The sequence below is a fragment of the Zalophus californianus genome, chromosome X (assembly GCF_009762305.2).
Source record: "Zalophus californianus isolate mZalCal1 chromosome X, mZalCal1.pri.v2, whole genome shotgun sequence".
In the NCBI taxonomy this organism is placed as follows: domain Eukaryota; kingdom Metazoa; phylum Chordata; class Mammalia; order Carnivora; family Otariidae; genus Zalophus; species Zalophus californianus.
In genome coordinates this window covers 101,713,182-101,730,734 of record NC_045612.1, presented here as the reverse complement: position 1 = coordinate 101,730,734, position 17,553 = coordinate 101,713,182, and the positions used below count along the sequence as shown (strand labels likewise).

Genomic DNA, 17,553 nt, shown 5'->3' with positions numbered 1-17,553 from the left:
GCACTTCATGAAAATCACTTATATTAGCATTAATCTTACGCTTCATCAAATAATAATTTTGAATTCACATTGCTTCTATGTTGATGTGAGCAGTTCTTTTTTTTCAATTTGCCATCTGCAATTAGCGTGCTTCACTTTTATTTGCAGATTCTTACTGTCTTGATAATTTCTTACTCTAAGAATAGGGATCCCTTAGGGATGACTTGTTTTTCATGCATTTTAAGCAGTTCTTTACTGCTATGGTTATTACAATAAGTTATAGTTTTGGTTCTTGCTTCTTTCCAATAATGCGTGGCAATTTGTCATCTTCTTAAACATGCCATGCTGGACAACAAGAACAAGCCATTGGAATTACCCAGTTATTTTAATATACTTACTTTATGAAAGACACATTGGATAGGCAACAATTTAGGGCCCCTCTCTGAATTTCTGCACGGTGCCAAACCCCCAATAAATCTGTTATTTACTACTTCTGAAAAGATGCATAGGAGCCAAGAAGCTGTAGAGGAGTTTCTAAGCAGCAATAAAAGGCTAAAAATATTTACATAAGAACGAAGTGCCCAACTGTTTAACTGTATTAAGACTGAATTCTCCTGCCACTGCCAGCTAATAACATTGAAAAGTTCCCTGTAAGATGTATTTCCATGTTTATACAATGCTGTAACCCTGAAGCAAGTGACGAGAGACAAATTCTCCTCGCACTAAATTTTTATGCTCATTCCCTTACATTAGTGTCCTTTAGTTACAGAAAGTGGAACAAACAAACAAAACTTTATTACTGCTGGGGAAGTATAAAGGGCCAGTGATAGTATGAATTATTCTTGACATTGGGGTCCCAAGGAAGGGCAACAGATGGCAGAAATTTTTACTGAAGTTATTTGTCCATCAAAGTTCCTATCAGCATTTGAGTCCCAGCAGTGCGGCTGTTAAGAAGTCATCCAACTCACCAGCCAGCTGGTGAAAATCAGCACTGTAAAAGCCAACTGTATAGAAAACATACTTGTATTCAATTTGATCTTTTACACCATATGTCTTTTTCTACATAGCCTTTGATTTAATCCATATTCATTCAAAGTCATTCATCTCCTATCAAGTCATTTCAGGGAGAAGATTCCCGATTACATATTAGAGTACCTCCAAAGAAAAGTACCAAAACTCACTCGATAGCAGATAGTGTCAGGGACCTATGCACATCCATTCAGTTCTCTTTATTTCTGGGTAAGCCAATGGGTTTTCAGTAATGACACCTGCTGCTTAAGGCCTTTCTGGACTGCAAACTGGGTGAGATTTCCTTTATGAGAAAGCCTTTTCACAGACGCACTTGTCTCAAACTTTTGGGCAGGCCCTACCTAACTCCAATGTACTCTGTGAATCTAAACTTCTGAGACTTGGGTCCTTTGAAAAGCTCCTTGGATTTTTTTTTTTTTTCCTCTATCACAAATAGCCAAGATAAGGCAGAATTGCAGAGCTGCAGAACTGCTAAACGTAGACTCTTCGATTCTTCTTTCTTTGCCTCCCTCCCCAACTCCCAGACACCAGTGCCTTTTCTTTCTTTCTTTTTTTTTTTTTTGCCATTTATTATTTCATCTGAGAGCTCACAGTAATGTTTTCATGCTATAACTACACAATCTCTATGGAATTTTCCATTCTTCATGCAAGCTTCTAATTTGAGAAAAGGCAAAGTATACTCTGCTTAACTGGGACATAAATTCAAACTAAGGTTTTGAGATTTGATGGTGAACATGAACATTACAACATGACATATTTAATCCATGTTGACTTTATCCTTAATCACAGTGAATTAAGATGTATCATTATGTTACAAAGTAAATAGCTTTTAATTGAATTTACTTACAGCAATATATATATATATATAAATATATTGCATATGTACAATATGATATATATTGTGGAGTAAAACACTGTAGTACTGAAAGATATACCAGAAAACTAATTAACTTCACATTAAAAAGATGATGTTTTGCCTAAAAACATCAGTTAACTCATGTCAAAATGACACACTGCTGTTCCACTCTCTATGTTGGCTTAACATTTGTCAATTTAAAGCCTAAAAAATTTCATCTAAACAATCCCTTTTCCGTTTACTTCTTAAGTTGCTTTTAAATGGAATTTCTTAAGCTGTCAAGGTGTCATGCTTGTTCACGGCAATATTCTTTAGAAAGTACTGTTAATTTTTATTTAGTCATCTGTTAATGGGAATTTGGGTTTTTTCCACCTTGTGGCTATTATGAATAGTGCTCCTATGAGCATTCATCTACAAGTTTTTGTTTGAACACATGTTTTCAAATCTAGGAGTGAAATTACTCGGTCCTATGGACATTTTATGTTTAATTTATTGAGTAACTGCAAACTGCTTTCCAGAGTTGAAATATGGTCCACTAAGCAGCATTACCCCACAAAACAAACAGCCTCCATTTCCATGAATAGCAAGAATATTCCACTCTTTTAAATATTTGATCTAATGGTGATTTTTAGAATTTCTTTTTTTAAAAGCGCTGATTTCCAAGATCTATAAAGAACTTCTCAAACTCAACACCCAAAAAACAAATAAGTCAAAAAATGGGCAAAAGACATGAACAGACACTTCTCCAAAGAAGACTTACAAATGGCTAACAGACACATGAAAAAACGTTCATCATCATTAGCCATCAGGGAAATTCAAATCAAAACCACACTGACATAACAATAATAATAATAATAAAAAAACACACTGAGATACCACCTTACACCAGTTAGAATGGCAAAAATTGACAAGGCAAGAAACAACAAATGTTGGAGAGGTTGTGGAGAAAGGGGAACCCTCTTGCACTGTTGGTGGGAATGCAAGTTGGTACACCCACTTTGGAAAACAGTGTGGAGGTGCCTCAAACAATTAAAAATAGAGCTACCCTTTGGCCCAGCAACTGTGCTACTGGGTATTTATGCCAAAGACACAGATGTAGTGAAAAGAAGGGCCATATGCACCCCAATGTTCATAGCAGCAATGTCCGCAATAGCCAAACTGTGGAAAGAGCCGAAATGCCCTTCAGCAGATGAATGGATAAAGAAGATGTGGTCCATATATACAATGGAATATTACTCAGCCATCAGAAAGGATGAATGCCCAACTTTCACATCCACATGGATGGGACTGGAGGAGATTATGCTAAGTGAAATAAGTCAGGCAGAGAAAGTCAGTTATCATATGGTTTCACTTATTTGTGGAACATAAGGAACAGCATGGAGGACGTTAGGAGAAGGAAGGGAAAAATGAGGGGGCGGGGAATCGGAGGGAGAGCTGAACCATGAGAGACTATGGACTCCGAGAAACAGACCGAGGGTTTTGGAAGGGAGGGGGTGGGGGGATGGGTTGGCCCCATCGTGGGTATTAAGGAGGGCACGTACTGCATGGAGCACTGGGTGTTATACGAAAACAATGAATCGTGGAATCACTACATCAAAAACAAATGATGTATTGTATGGTGATTAACATAACATAATGCAATTAAATTAAAAAAAGAAAAACAAAAAAAGACTTTATTTATTTGAGAGAAAGAGAGAGTAAGAGAGAGAGCATGGGAGGGGGAAGGGTCAGAGGGAGAAGCCGACTCCCTGCTAAGCAGGGAGCGGGATGGATGCAGGACTCGATCCCAGGACCTCGGGATCATGACCTGAGCCGAAGGCAGTCACTTAACAAACTGAGCCACCCAGGCACCCAATTTTTATAATTTCTACTGTCAACCTCAAGAATTTTCAACCCCATTAAATAACAGTCTATGTTTTAAAACTTACTGCTTTCTACTCTAGGAGGACATGTAAAGCTAAATGTTAGGACACGTTATGATTTCCACTTTCCTATTTTCACTCAAGGTACTTGTTGGCACACCAATTCACTCTGTCACTATATGAGTTAATGTTATTTTCATAACTTTCTTTCATGGTGTTCAGCTTTCCCTTTGAAAACTCCCATTAACATTTCTTCTTGTTCTAAAATGAGTAGGCAGAAGTGTCAGCTCTCTGAGGAGGATGTGTTTGGCTGAACTAGAATTTTCCTCAGTTCCTAATCCAAGAGCTGTACTTTGAGAAAATGTCACAATTCATAAAAAGATAAGGTTTAATGAAATTGTCAGGTTGTCCAATCTGTATTTCAGATGGTTGGGGACAGTAATTCAGCAAATGAATTTTTATTTCTATAAATATAGGCTAATCACTTATGAAGTGTGATTAGTTACAATAAGATCTTTCATTTAATGAGTAATTATTTTGTGAAAAATGTAAATCTAAGTGCTACCTGCACTTCTCATTTTTATTCCTATTTAAGAGAAGAGATAGCAGAGGCATGGAGACACATAAGACACTTTCTTAAGATTCTGCCACTACTAAGCTAAAAGAGCTAGGATTTGAACCCACACTTTCTGAATGTGGCTTCCAACCTCTTTGCCAACCTTCTGAACTTCTATTAGAGCCCAATGTGGCAAGTCAATATTTTTGTGGGTGATAAAACTTTGCACATGCACTCAGTTACTCCTGGTGGAATGAATATACAAGAAGATGCATGGGGGCGCCTGGGTGGCTCAGTTGGTTAAGCGACTGCCTTCGGCTCAGGTCATGATCCTGGAGTCCCGGGATCGAGTCCCACATCGGGCTTCCTGCTCAGCAGGGAGTCTGCTTCTCCCTCTGACCCTCTTCCCTCTTGTGCTTTCTATCTCTCATTCTCTCTCTCTCTGAAATAAATAAATAAAATCTTTAAAAAAAGAAGATGCATGAATAATTGAGTGTATTAGCAAATGAGTTTTTAATGGCATATAGCATAACTGATATATTCTCATGCAAAAAATTAATTTTTAGAAAGAGATTTCCTATCGTGGCATGACACATTTCTGGAATATCTTGAAAAATGTGAATTCACATATTTAATTTTATCATTAACTTGGGACAGAGAAAAAAAATCATTGAGTTGCATGGAACCAGACCATCTATCTGTTATTGGCAGTCACTTTATTTTGAATGACAATACCAAGTGTCAGTAGGACAGTGTTTATCTTTTTTCAAGCTAACAAATTAAATAAAATGCAGTTTGATAGAAATATATATATATATACACAAAAGCATACAACATGTACATACTTTTTATTTTATTTCATATTTATACATGATATTTTGCTAAAAATTATACATATGAGGTTTTAAACTCCAGTGTACCCTTGTGTCTATCTGTTTAGTATATGGGCAGCTTGGTTTGATTTTCCTCAAAGCAACCATTACCGGTTCATGCCAACATATCTGTCTGCTACTAACAGGCACCATCAACATTCTGTTTCCTAAAATAATTTCTTAGCAAAAATTTAAACTCATTCTCTTATTTGTTATTACTCAATCAACAATCATTATGGCCAAGATAGCTGAAATTATCAGAGATTCTATTTGTCTTACTAATAATGGTGGTGCCTTACAGTGTCCTTCTGGACTTGTTTTCTGAGACTTAACAGAATAGAAGACAACCTTGGGCATTTTATGTACATGTGTGTGCGTGCATGTATGCACATATGCATGTGCATGATTTTGGAGCTTCCTAATCAGTAGGGGAAAAAAGAACACCTTTACTGTTCAGAGGATTTGCAATATCATTCACAGTCCCTTAGCTAGAAGAAGTTTTCCTTGGACAAGCAGAATTCCCTTCCTTATTTCATGTATAAGTTGAGTAAAAAACAGACTAAATAAAATAGTCTTTTAAAAAATTCTTCAATTAAGGGGAAAAGTTTTGATAAGATGTTTATCAATGTCAACTAAACCACACTGTCAAGAACTGAGGATCTTTAGACATTCTCAAGACATTTACAAGCATCACACAGTTGCAAGAGAATGCAGAAATAAATGTACTAAAAGATCAAATGGCATCAAAATCCTTTGGCTTGGATTTCCGCTTCTGGTCAAGTTAGAGTAACAGGGACCAGATTTAGCCTCATGGCTAAAAACTGAAGAAAATGGACAAAACATATGAAATGATGGTTTTGAAGACATTAGATACCTGTCAATGAAAGATACTGATCTCTGAGAAATTAGAAACAAATGAGGTGACTCCACAATTATTGCCACTTACTGTCTGGAAAGAGTTCCAGGCTACGACAAAGGATAAAGAAACCCTCACAAAACTAGGAGGTCTCTTTGAGTGGATGGGATGAAGCTGGGACTTCCAGGAGGCCAAGACAGCTAGAGTTCACAGGGCAGAGTACCAAACAGGAGAAATATACACAGAGAGAAAACACTGGAGACCGCCAGAGAGCTCCCTTCCAGGCTTCAGTGGAGTCTCGATCAGCTCTTACATGTGAGCAAACTACACATGATGAGGGAGAAAACTATGCAAAAAGATGAAAAGTAACAGCCACCAGAGCTCACACACAGCTGGGATAGTGCCTATTCTTGCCAGCCACTGTGGAAAACCTCATCATTCACAGGGCATCAGAGAGCATACTCAAAAGGGTTTTGACTCAGTAGTGGAGCAAAATTAGCCCTAGACTTAGCTGTTCTGCTTAAAACTCACAAAGTCTAAAAGAGAGATGCTCAAAAGATCAAGTTGCTTCCAAGTAAATTAACTGTGTCCCAGAACAAAGGTCAAGAATATTTATCAGCACAAAAATACCGAGCACTCAACAAGTTATAATTCACAACATCCGGCATCCAGTCAAAATTACCATTCATCCAAAGAAGCAGGAAAAAAAGACCCATAATGAAGAGAAAACTTAACTGAAAATGACCTGAAAGAGACACAGATGATAGAATTAATAGACAAGGACGTTATACCAGTTGTTATAATTGTATTCCATATTTTCCAAAAGGTAGAGGAAAGATTGACAAATTGTGTAGAGACATGAAAGATGTAAAAAGACCCAAGTCACACTTCAACAAGGTGTTGAATCACACAAAACAACAGTGTCTAAGGTTAAAAATATACACTACATGGGATTAACCACAGATTAGATATTGCAAAGGATTAGATTGGTCAATTTGACAATATAAATCATGTAATATGAATTACACAGGAAAAGGACTGAAAATAAAAAGAACAACATTAAAAATAATGCCTGAAAAATTCTAAATTTGATGAAAACTAAAAACCCATAATTCAAAGAAGCTTAACAGACCTCGAGAACAAGAAAAGTGAAGAAAATGATACCAAGGCACATCATAAACCAATTGCTCGATTTCTAAAAGCACTCCCTAATAACCCTTCTGTATGTTAATCTCCATCTCAGAGGGGGCCTCCCAAAGATGCTGACCTGAAATATGTACCAAAGTCCATATTAAAACGACCACTCTCTGAGGAGTAGAATGGAAGTATACATACACTTCTGCATTGCTTTATTTTTTTTATAGTGAGTATATATTTTTTAAATAATAAAAACCAGATTAAAATGTATAACTACTTTCTGTAGGTTATCTCTGGAAATGGCAAGAGGTTTAACATCTCCTCAAGTACAGCTTAGCGGCACATATTTTCGAGACCTAGTAATGCTGCATTAGCCCCAAATTTACTTTAGTGCTATTACAAAATATATTTTGTATATGATGGCAGATTGGAAAGCCATGGATTTCCTCTATCTTCAGTGCCGATGCTGATGTATATACAAGTTTTATGGATATACACATGATTACACAAGATTTTAAAATTCTTCATATTATATGTTTACACAGCTTACCTATATGTATGTGCTTACATGCTTACTTAATATCATAAGATAGTTTTGCTATGCAAGAAATTATATGAGAATAGAGAACTGTAAATTTGAATATGGTGTTGCTTTTATGAATACTGCATTTTGAAATGTCTGAACATATAATAAATTACCTTTTACTTTGCTTTCATCTGTCTTAATCAGTATTTTATGGCATTAAAAATTGGCCACAACTCAAATCTGCTTGACTGAAAATTGATACATGAACAATTTGAGGTAAAAATTTACCAAAATACTTTAGACTTGGTATAATAAACTCAATATTTCCTTGAGGTTATATATTTTATAAGGTTATATATATTTATAACCTAAGTTATAACCTCCAAAATCTAAAGACACAGCAAGTTGAAATTAAACTGTACACTGGTTATAATCCATATGTTGCATTTCCATTAACACAAACCATAAAAAGTCAATAAGTACCACCAATTAACTCTGCATTGTTTTGGCCTCTGGACTATCTCAGAAGGCATTCTGTCAATAGAATATATAGAAATATTGCTACATCACAATTGTCTCTAGGGAAACAGATCTGTAATTTTATCATGATGGATATTTCCAGCAACTGCATTATTGTTAAGTATACCACAAGTTCTCCTGTACAGGATTCAACATAAGGCAAAAACACACACTGCCTCAAAGCCACAGGACACCATGCTATAAGATTCTTCCCTGTATCACAGATTCAATTACACTTTGCAGTTCATCAGATAAACCAGTTAGATCTAGGCTAAGTCTCACCCTAACACAAATTGTCCACAGCACAGGCTCCCAACATGGTATTCTGATGATGTTCTAGTACGTGTAGTGATGACAACAAAAGTTGGGAATTATAAATTTCCATCATCCTTCACAACCTGAACTTAAAGAAGTTAAACAGTTGCAATATTGTGGCGAAGACAAAGACAGTTTGAAAAAAGAGATCTTAAAACCTTACCTTCAGATACCATTTGTATTTGGCATGTTCCCAATTCTCAGGGATTTGTGTCTTTTTGAGAAACTGTTCCGCCTCGGTTAGCCATTGATTGAGTATCTTCATATCATAATGAAACCGCCGCCATTTTTCCACAGATCTGTCAAATTGCCTAGAGGCAAAAAATATGGATCAAGAAAAATAAATGGATTATACAAATTACATGGACATAGCATATATATTATGTGGAGAAGGATATTATTTTGATAGTTTCTCATATTTGTAGATTTCAATTTCAATTAACAGAAATAAATTATACTGAATAAAAAGGATGAATTAAAAGGCTGTGATTTTTGTTTCAAAATCAAACGCATTTCTTGAATGAAACAAAGATAAAAATAACAATTATGGAGTATTAAGATTTTCTTCCCTATGAGCATATTTAATTTAAAAGATTCCAGGAATTTAAAAAATATATATTAGCATCTAATAAATTAAGTATTTTGCAGCTAGATATTCAATAACAACATATTTTTTGGATCAAAATCTAATTATCTGCACTAGGTGTTAAATGTAAATGGCGAATCACTAAATTCTACTCCTGAAGCCAATGTTACCCTATATGTTAACTAACTAGAATTTAAATAAAAACTTGAAGCAAAAAAAAAAAATCAAATTATCTCATGAAGCCTATCAATTTTCATATTACTTTTGATCCAAAAGAGTTTATGCATTAAGGTTCTCAAGCATCCAGGATAACAGATTTAACCAACTAACTGATCTATTAGTCTAAACCAGGTGATGAGTGTTATCTTCCTTTAATCTTCTTGTTTTGTTGTATCTGCTAATATTTTCAATTGGAATGCTGAAGGAACTCAGTGCAAGGTACTGTGTTAGTATTGCACATGGAAAGAATATTAAGAAGGAGGTACCTGGTCATGTTCTGGTCACAGAAGTGACTGAGGCAGAAACGAGCCAGGGTTGTATGTTGACCTTAAGACAGTTGCACATAAAAATCACCAATTAAATCAGTATCCTTGCGGGTGGGATCCTGACACTGGTATTTTTAAAAACACCCAAGTGATTCTAATGTATCGTCAAGGTGAAAAACATTCTATAAAGTAAGTTTTAAAGTCTTAAGGGTGTTATGAACTACTGGGTCTCCTGGGGCCTGTCCAAAAAGGTATTTGCTAGCATTAAACCAAAAGCCATCCTGAAAATTCCTGGCCGTGGGGCTGCCTCAGAGTCCAGGAACCTGTAGAAGTTCTCTGAGGTCTACTCTTAAGATGTAGTGGGTTATAGTTCTGAACATCTCGACATCTTTTCAGATCTCTACCCCCATTTAGGAAATTTAAATAATCTTAGAACTTAAATAATGCCCCAACTCCCTATTGTTTCAGTGGGAAAGGAATGGAATTAATGTTTCTTTAACAGTTACTATGATCCAGGCACTGGGCTCCATGTTTTTACTTATTTCATGGACTCCTACAACAACCCCTACAACATAACAATTATTATTCCCATTTTCCACTGGAGAAAAGTGAGAGTCTGAGCAGTCTGCCGAAAGGTAAACAGGAATAAAATGACAGAAAGGGGATTCTCAGATCTCTCTGGCTTCAGTGGTGCCTTTCATGGTCTTCCATGCTCTTTGGTAGGATTTCCTTTTTTTCAAGATGAAGTCTTACTAGCTTAATAATTCAAAGATATAGTTGTTGGGGTTTTCTTTCTTCTTCTTTATCATCTTCTAAATAATGTATCTACATCTACAATGCATTTTATCAGATACCACACTTGATAATTAACTATATTTTTCTTTTTTAAAGATTTCCTTATTTAATTTATTTGAGTGGGGAGAGGCACAGGGAGAAGAAGAGAGAAACTTCAGCAGACTCCACACTGAGCATAGAGCCCAATATGGGTCTCAGTCTCATGACTCTAAGATCAGGGCCCTGAGATCACAACCTGAGCCAAAACCAAGAGTCAGATATCTAACCAACTATGTCACCCAGGCACCCCAACTATGTTTCTTACTTTAAAAATACCTAAAACAGTATTTTGGTAGCATTAAAAAAGGCAGCCAATGGTAGCCAAAAGGGGTAGTCTTTAACTATAGATAGTTTAAAAATAAGAATTCAGCCTTTAATAATTAAAGGCATTCTAGGGTTGATCAAATGTGATATAACCATCAGCCACAAAATGATCTTGGAAACATTTTGCGTGGTGTAATGATAATTATGTTTCCATATATTTTCAGCACTATATAATACACAATAAATGACTTAAGAATACATCTTAAGAATTTACTCCCTTTCTTTTTAAGATTTTATTTATTTATTTGAGAAAGAGAGGAGGAGGAGAGGGAGAGGGACAAGCAGACTCCATGCTGAGCGCAGAGCCCAACATGGGGCTCGATCTCTAGACCCTGAGCACCAACTGAGCCACTCAGGTGCCCCAAGAATTTATCCCCTTTAAAAGAAAATTGTACATTCCTTATGTCTCATAGTGACTCACATCACGAGTCAAAATTTTTGTTAAGTGAGAAGCTAAAAAATGATGAGGCATAGTTGGTATTTTTCCATCTTGGTGAGACTACAGTTGATTTCAATTATCATTATTTTTTTCTATGTTGTAAAGTTTTTCTACAATGTGCATTTCATACTTTGATATTCAGAAAAAATACAGTTACTTGAAAATAATTTTAAAAGGCAGTTTCACACGTTAATGACTACTACCTCCAACTCTTCCTGCTACCACAGTTTGAGAAACAGGCAGAAGCTAACCAGAACACAGAAGAGTTGGCATTTGGTCACCATTTACCATTCCTCCACCTTTGTAGCAGCCATTGGTCCCCTTCTTACTTTGCTTTTCTTCTCCCTGATCCCACCACCAGAATTATTCTCTTGCCAACTCTTTTCAGCTACTGGCAGGTGACTGTTTTTCCAACATTTGTGCTGTAAATGCCAACTCTTCATTCCAGGCTGCTGCACAGACATGTCCCTCCAGCATTCAGAGCACTGGCAGTTACCACCTTCCACTAGATTCCACAAAACCTCCTTCCTCCCCAACCAACCCCTGTTCCTCTTCACAGATTATCTTTCCTCTAAATTCCCCCAAACAAGAAAACCATAAGGGCCCCTACAATTAATCATGGCACCCCTAGCTCTGCAAGACACAGCTGGAGGTAGGAAGAAAAGGGAAACATGCTATAGTCCCGGGCTCTCTATTTTCCATCCTTGTTCCAGGCCCACAAAAATGAGACAGGATGGATTTGTCAGCCACACAGGACTATCTGTGGTTCCCCATGCCCTGCTACTGCCTCAGAGCTCTGGGACTTGGCACATTAGTTCCATATTCTTGAAATGCCTTCTTGCCCTCTTGCAACCTTTTCCCCAACTCCTGCAAAGCAAACTTTTGCATTAAAAGACTTGGTTTGAACTACTTACACTGTGACTTTGTAAACATCTAAATCTAGAATATTCATTATAGACTGCAAGTGCTAAAACTTTGAAAACTGTAAAGTTGATTTAATTTTATTATTAAAATTAATGTTAAAATGAGTAATTCTATTAAAACAAAATATTAAAGTATAAAAGCATGCACTTTACACGTGATGGCATTTAATGTGAGTAATAATATTTTAAACTCCATTTCAAGCATCGCATAAAATTTTAGAATATACTTTTCAGCATTTTAATGTGCGTTGTTAACAGCAAAGTCTAAATCTATTCTTGAAATTACTATGTAAAATTTCATTTTTTATCATGACTGCTTTGAAACTTAGACCCTTTCCCACCAAAGAAATTCTGAATGAATAGATATAAATTTTGCTAGTTTTACAATGTTACATTTGTAAGTTTAATCTCTAATTAGTCACTAGGCTCCCTAAACTCCTCTCACTCCATTAACTGGACTGTCCAGGATTGAGGAAAAAGGCAGTAAGACCTACAAATACATAGAGATATTAAAAATACCATTCAGGAAAATAAATACAAGTGTTACCCTCTATGTTATTACTAGGGGAAAAAATGTTGTTGCTTTTTTCCCTGGCAGTAAGAGGAAGTGTAAAACCAACTAAATAAAGGACAAAAATGGCAGTATAAACATATGGATAATAAATCAAGTGATTTTAAAATTTTGCAAATATTAAAATTCTTATTCACTATGCAAGCAGTATTTAAAATTACACTGCTGCTTCATTTGTGTGCGGCGTAACTTACTTCCTGCTGTTCTAAATCAAGTTAGTCAGATTATTCTCAAGCATAAATTACATTTAGGGAGTAATTTAGGTACTTTAGGACATACTTTAACACTTTCAGGTCATTAAGGTGGTGCTCAATTCTATGAAATAGATTTAAATAAATAATATCCTAGTAGCCTTCTGACACATCCACTGTGGCTTTATACTTAAGTCAGCTAACTCAGCATTAGGCTGTTGGTTATTTTTTCCTACATATTTCATCTTTGATGAGATGAGTGGGAGGTACCTTGGCTAAAGCCTCGTGGTCCAAACTGTAGGTGCGGATAAAGTTAAATTACTTCTTTGTCCCAAATCATAGTACCTTACTCCTCCCTACCCACCCTCTTCCTCACTTTCCCAGTAATATAATTTTGTAGTAAAACCTAAGTATGTTAACAGTTAGAAAGGTTTTTTCCTACAGAACCTGACTTAAACTCTGAGAAGCTCTCCCATGGCTCCAACTCTGCCCACCTCTCTTATCTCTTTTTATTTTTCTCTCCTAAGTCACTGCCCCAGATTTCCAGGCTAAAGTGTGTCCTCTGGTGTCTATTTTTTTTTATACTGGACCCAGGTCCACTCATGTATAACTGACCGTCTCACTGCACTCACTCACTGGATACAGGCTTCTACCTGAACCCACGACCTCATCTTTTCAAGCAGACAGAGCCCAGTGGTCACACTGCCAAGGTTGGAATTCTGGCTTCATCATTTACTGTATGGCCTTGGGCAATAAGGGACCTCTCTGAAAAGTAAGTATGAAAGTAGTACCTACCTCCTCCTAAAGGTTAATTGTGTGGGTGAAATGAATGAAAGTATTTAAATTTCTAAGAAAAGTATCTGGCAGTGTTTGACAAACAGTTGTAGTAGTTATTGGTGTAATCGTTCTGCCTCTATTTGGCTTAGGTTTTCAAATGCAAATCAAATCACCAATATAGAATCCAAGACATGTCAGTGTCTCTTTGGTGGGAATAAATCATTAGCCAGTTTATGGAAGTTGAATCATTACTCTAGCATAGAATCCATGGTGGACCACATCTGACCCTACCCATACTATATATATTTTTGAAACACCTTTTATTGTGAAACAATATAGAGAAGGATACATTCAATCCCATGTTACCATCACCAAGGCCAAGAAATAAAAAAAAAAAAAAAAATTCCAGTAGCTAGGACCCCTCCTGAACTCCCTCTCAGTCACTACTCCATCCTGCCCCCACAGTGTAACCTCCCCATATACATATAACAAGGGATGTCCTGTGTCTCTGTGTCTGGTTATCCCCATAAGCCTAACTTCCACGGTAATCATTCCCTTAGAACCTTGTAATTTATGTAATTTAAATATACATCCCTAACACTGGAGTTTGGTTTGTATACTCTTTTGAACTTTTTATAAACGCAACCATATAATATGTGTTATTTTGTGTGAGGGTTTATTAGCTCAATATTACACTCTTTTTTTTTTGCCTTTTTTCCCAAGGTTATACTTTTAAGATTTTTATTAAAAATTGTTCAAATTTAATTAATTAAAAATGTTTCTTGGGGCGCCTGGCTGGCTCAGTTGGTTGAGCATCCAACTCTTGATTTCAGTTCAGGTCATGATCTCAGGGTCCTGGGACAGAGCCCTGCATCAGGCTCCAGGCTTAATGGGGAGTCTGCTTTGGGATTTATCTCCCCCCCCAATAAATAAATCTTTTAAAAATGGTTTCTTATTCATTGTTGTATAATATTCTTCTGTGTACTTTTTTAAAAACTGTTAATAAATATTTAGATTGTTTCTAGTTTGAAGCTATTATACTGCTGCTATGAACATTCCTGTACCTATCTCCCGGGATGTGTGCAGAAGCATTTCTGCGGACCTAGGACTGAAACTGATGAGCCACAGGTTACGTACATCTTTAATATGACAAAATACTCTCATATGGTTTTCACTCCTAGCATAGTAGCATATGACAGTTTACACTCCTCTTTATAATTTACAGTGTAAATTATACATGGCTACATGGCAGTGTATGAGAATTCTAACAGCTCCATATTCTCACCATCATGTGGTACTGTCAGACTGTTAAATTTCAACCACTCAGGTCATATATACTGATATTTTTGTTTTATTTGCAAGTCCCTGACTTCTAATGGGGTTGGCAAATTCCTTCTATGTTTATTGGCTATTTGGATTTCTCATTTTGTGAAAGTGACAAAAGTCTTAGTGTTAATGTGCAACATTAAACGCATTTGCTATATACTATAAAGTGATCATTCCATAAACACCAACCAGACCAAGATATAAAAACAATTGTCAGCAATCCATAAGCCCTCTCTGTGCCCCTCCTCACTTTTCAAGAACTTCTCTCAATTTTCTATCATTGCTCTTTCTTAAAGATTTGTAGGAAATCTTTGTAATTATGGATGCACACACTTCATCAGTTATATGTGTGTTCCAAGTATCTCTTCCTACTCTGTGGCTTTCAGTTTTACTTTCTCAATGTTGACTTTTGATGTACAGAAGTTATTAATATAGAACATAGTCTACTCTATTATTTTTACTTGTGATTAGTGCTTTATACATATATTTAAGAAATATTCCTCCAACATTCATTAACATATTCTCTTTTGTCATAAAATATCCAATATTAACATATTTTCTTTTGTTATAAAAGTCTTATTAATTCACTTTTTTCCATTTAGATTTATAATCCTCCAGGGTTTTATTTTCATGTATGATCTAGGATGTGTGTATGTGTATATATATGAACATGCGGACATACTAGTTCACATGTACATATACATAATTTTCTAAATAGGAGATTCTATTTTATTTTGTAAAGTAAGACATACATTTGGAACAAAATAATGATGTACAGTGGAAAATAAAAATGTGTGCAGTGAAAAGTAAGTCTCTCCCACTTGACTCCCTCAACTCAGCTAATTCTGCTCTCATTGTAAATAAAAATTTTAAAATTTGAAATATTTCTAGAGCAGGGAAAAGGAATACAAATACATAGGTAAAAAATAATAGCTTTTTCATTCAGTTTTATTATTTTCAGTATATCCACTGTTGATATTTTTAAAGTTCAGAACTGACGTTTGGGGCACCTGGGTGGCTCAGTCGTTAAGCGTCTGCCTTCGGCTCAAGTCATGATCCCAGGGTCCTGGGATCGAGCCCTGCGTCGGGCTCCCTGCTCCGTGGGAAGCCTGCTTCTCCCTCTCCCACTCCCCCTGCTTGTGTTCCCTCTCTCACTGTGTCTCTCTCTGTCAAATAAATAAAATCTTAAAAAAAAAAAAAAAAAGGACTGACGTTTTATTTTGTGATACCTTAGGATGGTTCTAAGGCTTCAAGCCAGTTTGGAATGGTACTTTGCTTTTAAGTTTTTCACAGTGGTTATACTTGAGTTTCCAAACCCATTCTCATGCCTTTATTCCCTCTCTCCACTGCTGAAATCTTCCATATTTTGTTTCCCTTGTTTCTCATCCTGTGTTCACTTATTGCCATATGAGTCAATAGAAAAGATGGACTTTATTTGCATTGCATCACCAACATCAACACTTAATGTGATCTCTTTCCAATCACAAGGGACTCTTTGGTCATGCTTAAAAGGAGGCAAGGTATTTTTTAACTCAAAAAGAAATCCTGTTATTGTAGGTGAACCTCTTGGATTTCCTGTCTGAACATTTCCCTACAGAATCTCCTTAACTCTTAAAAGTTCAACTAACATATACAGCAGGGGTTGGCAAACTTTCTTTATAAAGTTCTCATGAATAAGTATTTCAGGCTTTGTTGTCCTTGCACTCTTTGCCACAACTACCCAACTCTGACACTTGAGCTCCAAAGCAACCACACGCTGAACAGAAGCAAATGGGTTTGGCTGGGTCCCAATCAAATTCTATTGACAAAAACGGGTGTTGGGCCAGACGCAGATTTGACCTACCCTGCATCTACAAAGTGATTACCACACAGTTCTAGGTTCTGGCCTTGACCTGAGCTCTTTATTGAGCTGTTTTGTGGAACCTCAAACGTGACGTTACCAATTCCTCATTTTCTCCGCTGAATCTGTACTTGTAAGTTTAGTTAATGATTTCCAAGCTGGAAATCTGAAGGTCATCCTTTACTCCTCCCTTTCTTTCTCACCATGCTTGTCTCTAGATCCCACCAGTCCTAACCCAGATATGACTCTTGAATTTGGCCTCTTTGCTCTAGCCCCACTGACACGGCCTTTCTTGAAAGCCCCTAATACCTTTTCCTCTCTGTATGTCAGCTCATCTCTCCCTACCTCATTTTCTCACAATTCTTTCATCTATGTCCACACTGCCATCCCCTTTTCCTTTTTGGTGCCAACACAGAAACTCACACGGATCACAATGTATACTACACTTCAAGATATTGAATTATCTCAAAACTTCCATAACAATCCAAATTCTGGTTTTATCTGGGCCTTTTGCTATATGTTAGACTGTCACCCCTCTATAATGTCACTTTATTCTGTGAAGCCTGCCTCCCCTGAAATAAGTTACTCTTGTAAGACAGGTTTCCTGCATTCTGCAAAACCCTCTATTAACATTCTACTTCAGGTTCTACTTATGTGTTTACAGAGGTATCTTTGCCAACAGAATGTGAGCCTCCTGTAAAAAGGAATGTGCCTTATTCACCTTTGGATTTCTGGCACCAAACAATGTTC

The 17,553-nt window shown here is 36.4% G+C and overlaps 1 protein-coding gene across 2 annotated transcripts in view; it reads right to left on the bottom strand.

The window, feature by feature from the left end:
* Positions 1-17,553, bottom strand: part of DMD (dystrophin) — a 2,214,577-nt gene that overhangs the window by 1,083,467 nt on the left and 1,113,557 nt on the right. For both annotated transcript variants that reach the window (XM_027607979.2, XM_027607980.2), the window contains exon 44: positions 8,671-8,818. In XM_027607979.2, coding sequence (XP_027463780.1) covers positions 8,671-8,818 — 148 coding nt within the window. The remainder of the gene's footprint in view (positions 1-8,670; positions 8,819-17,553) is intronic.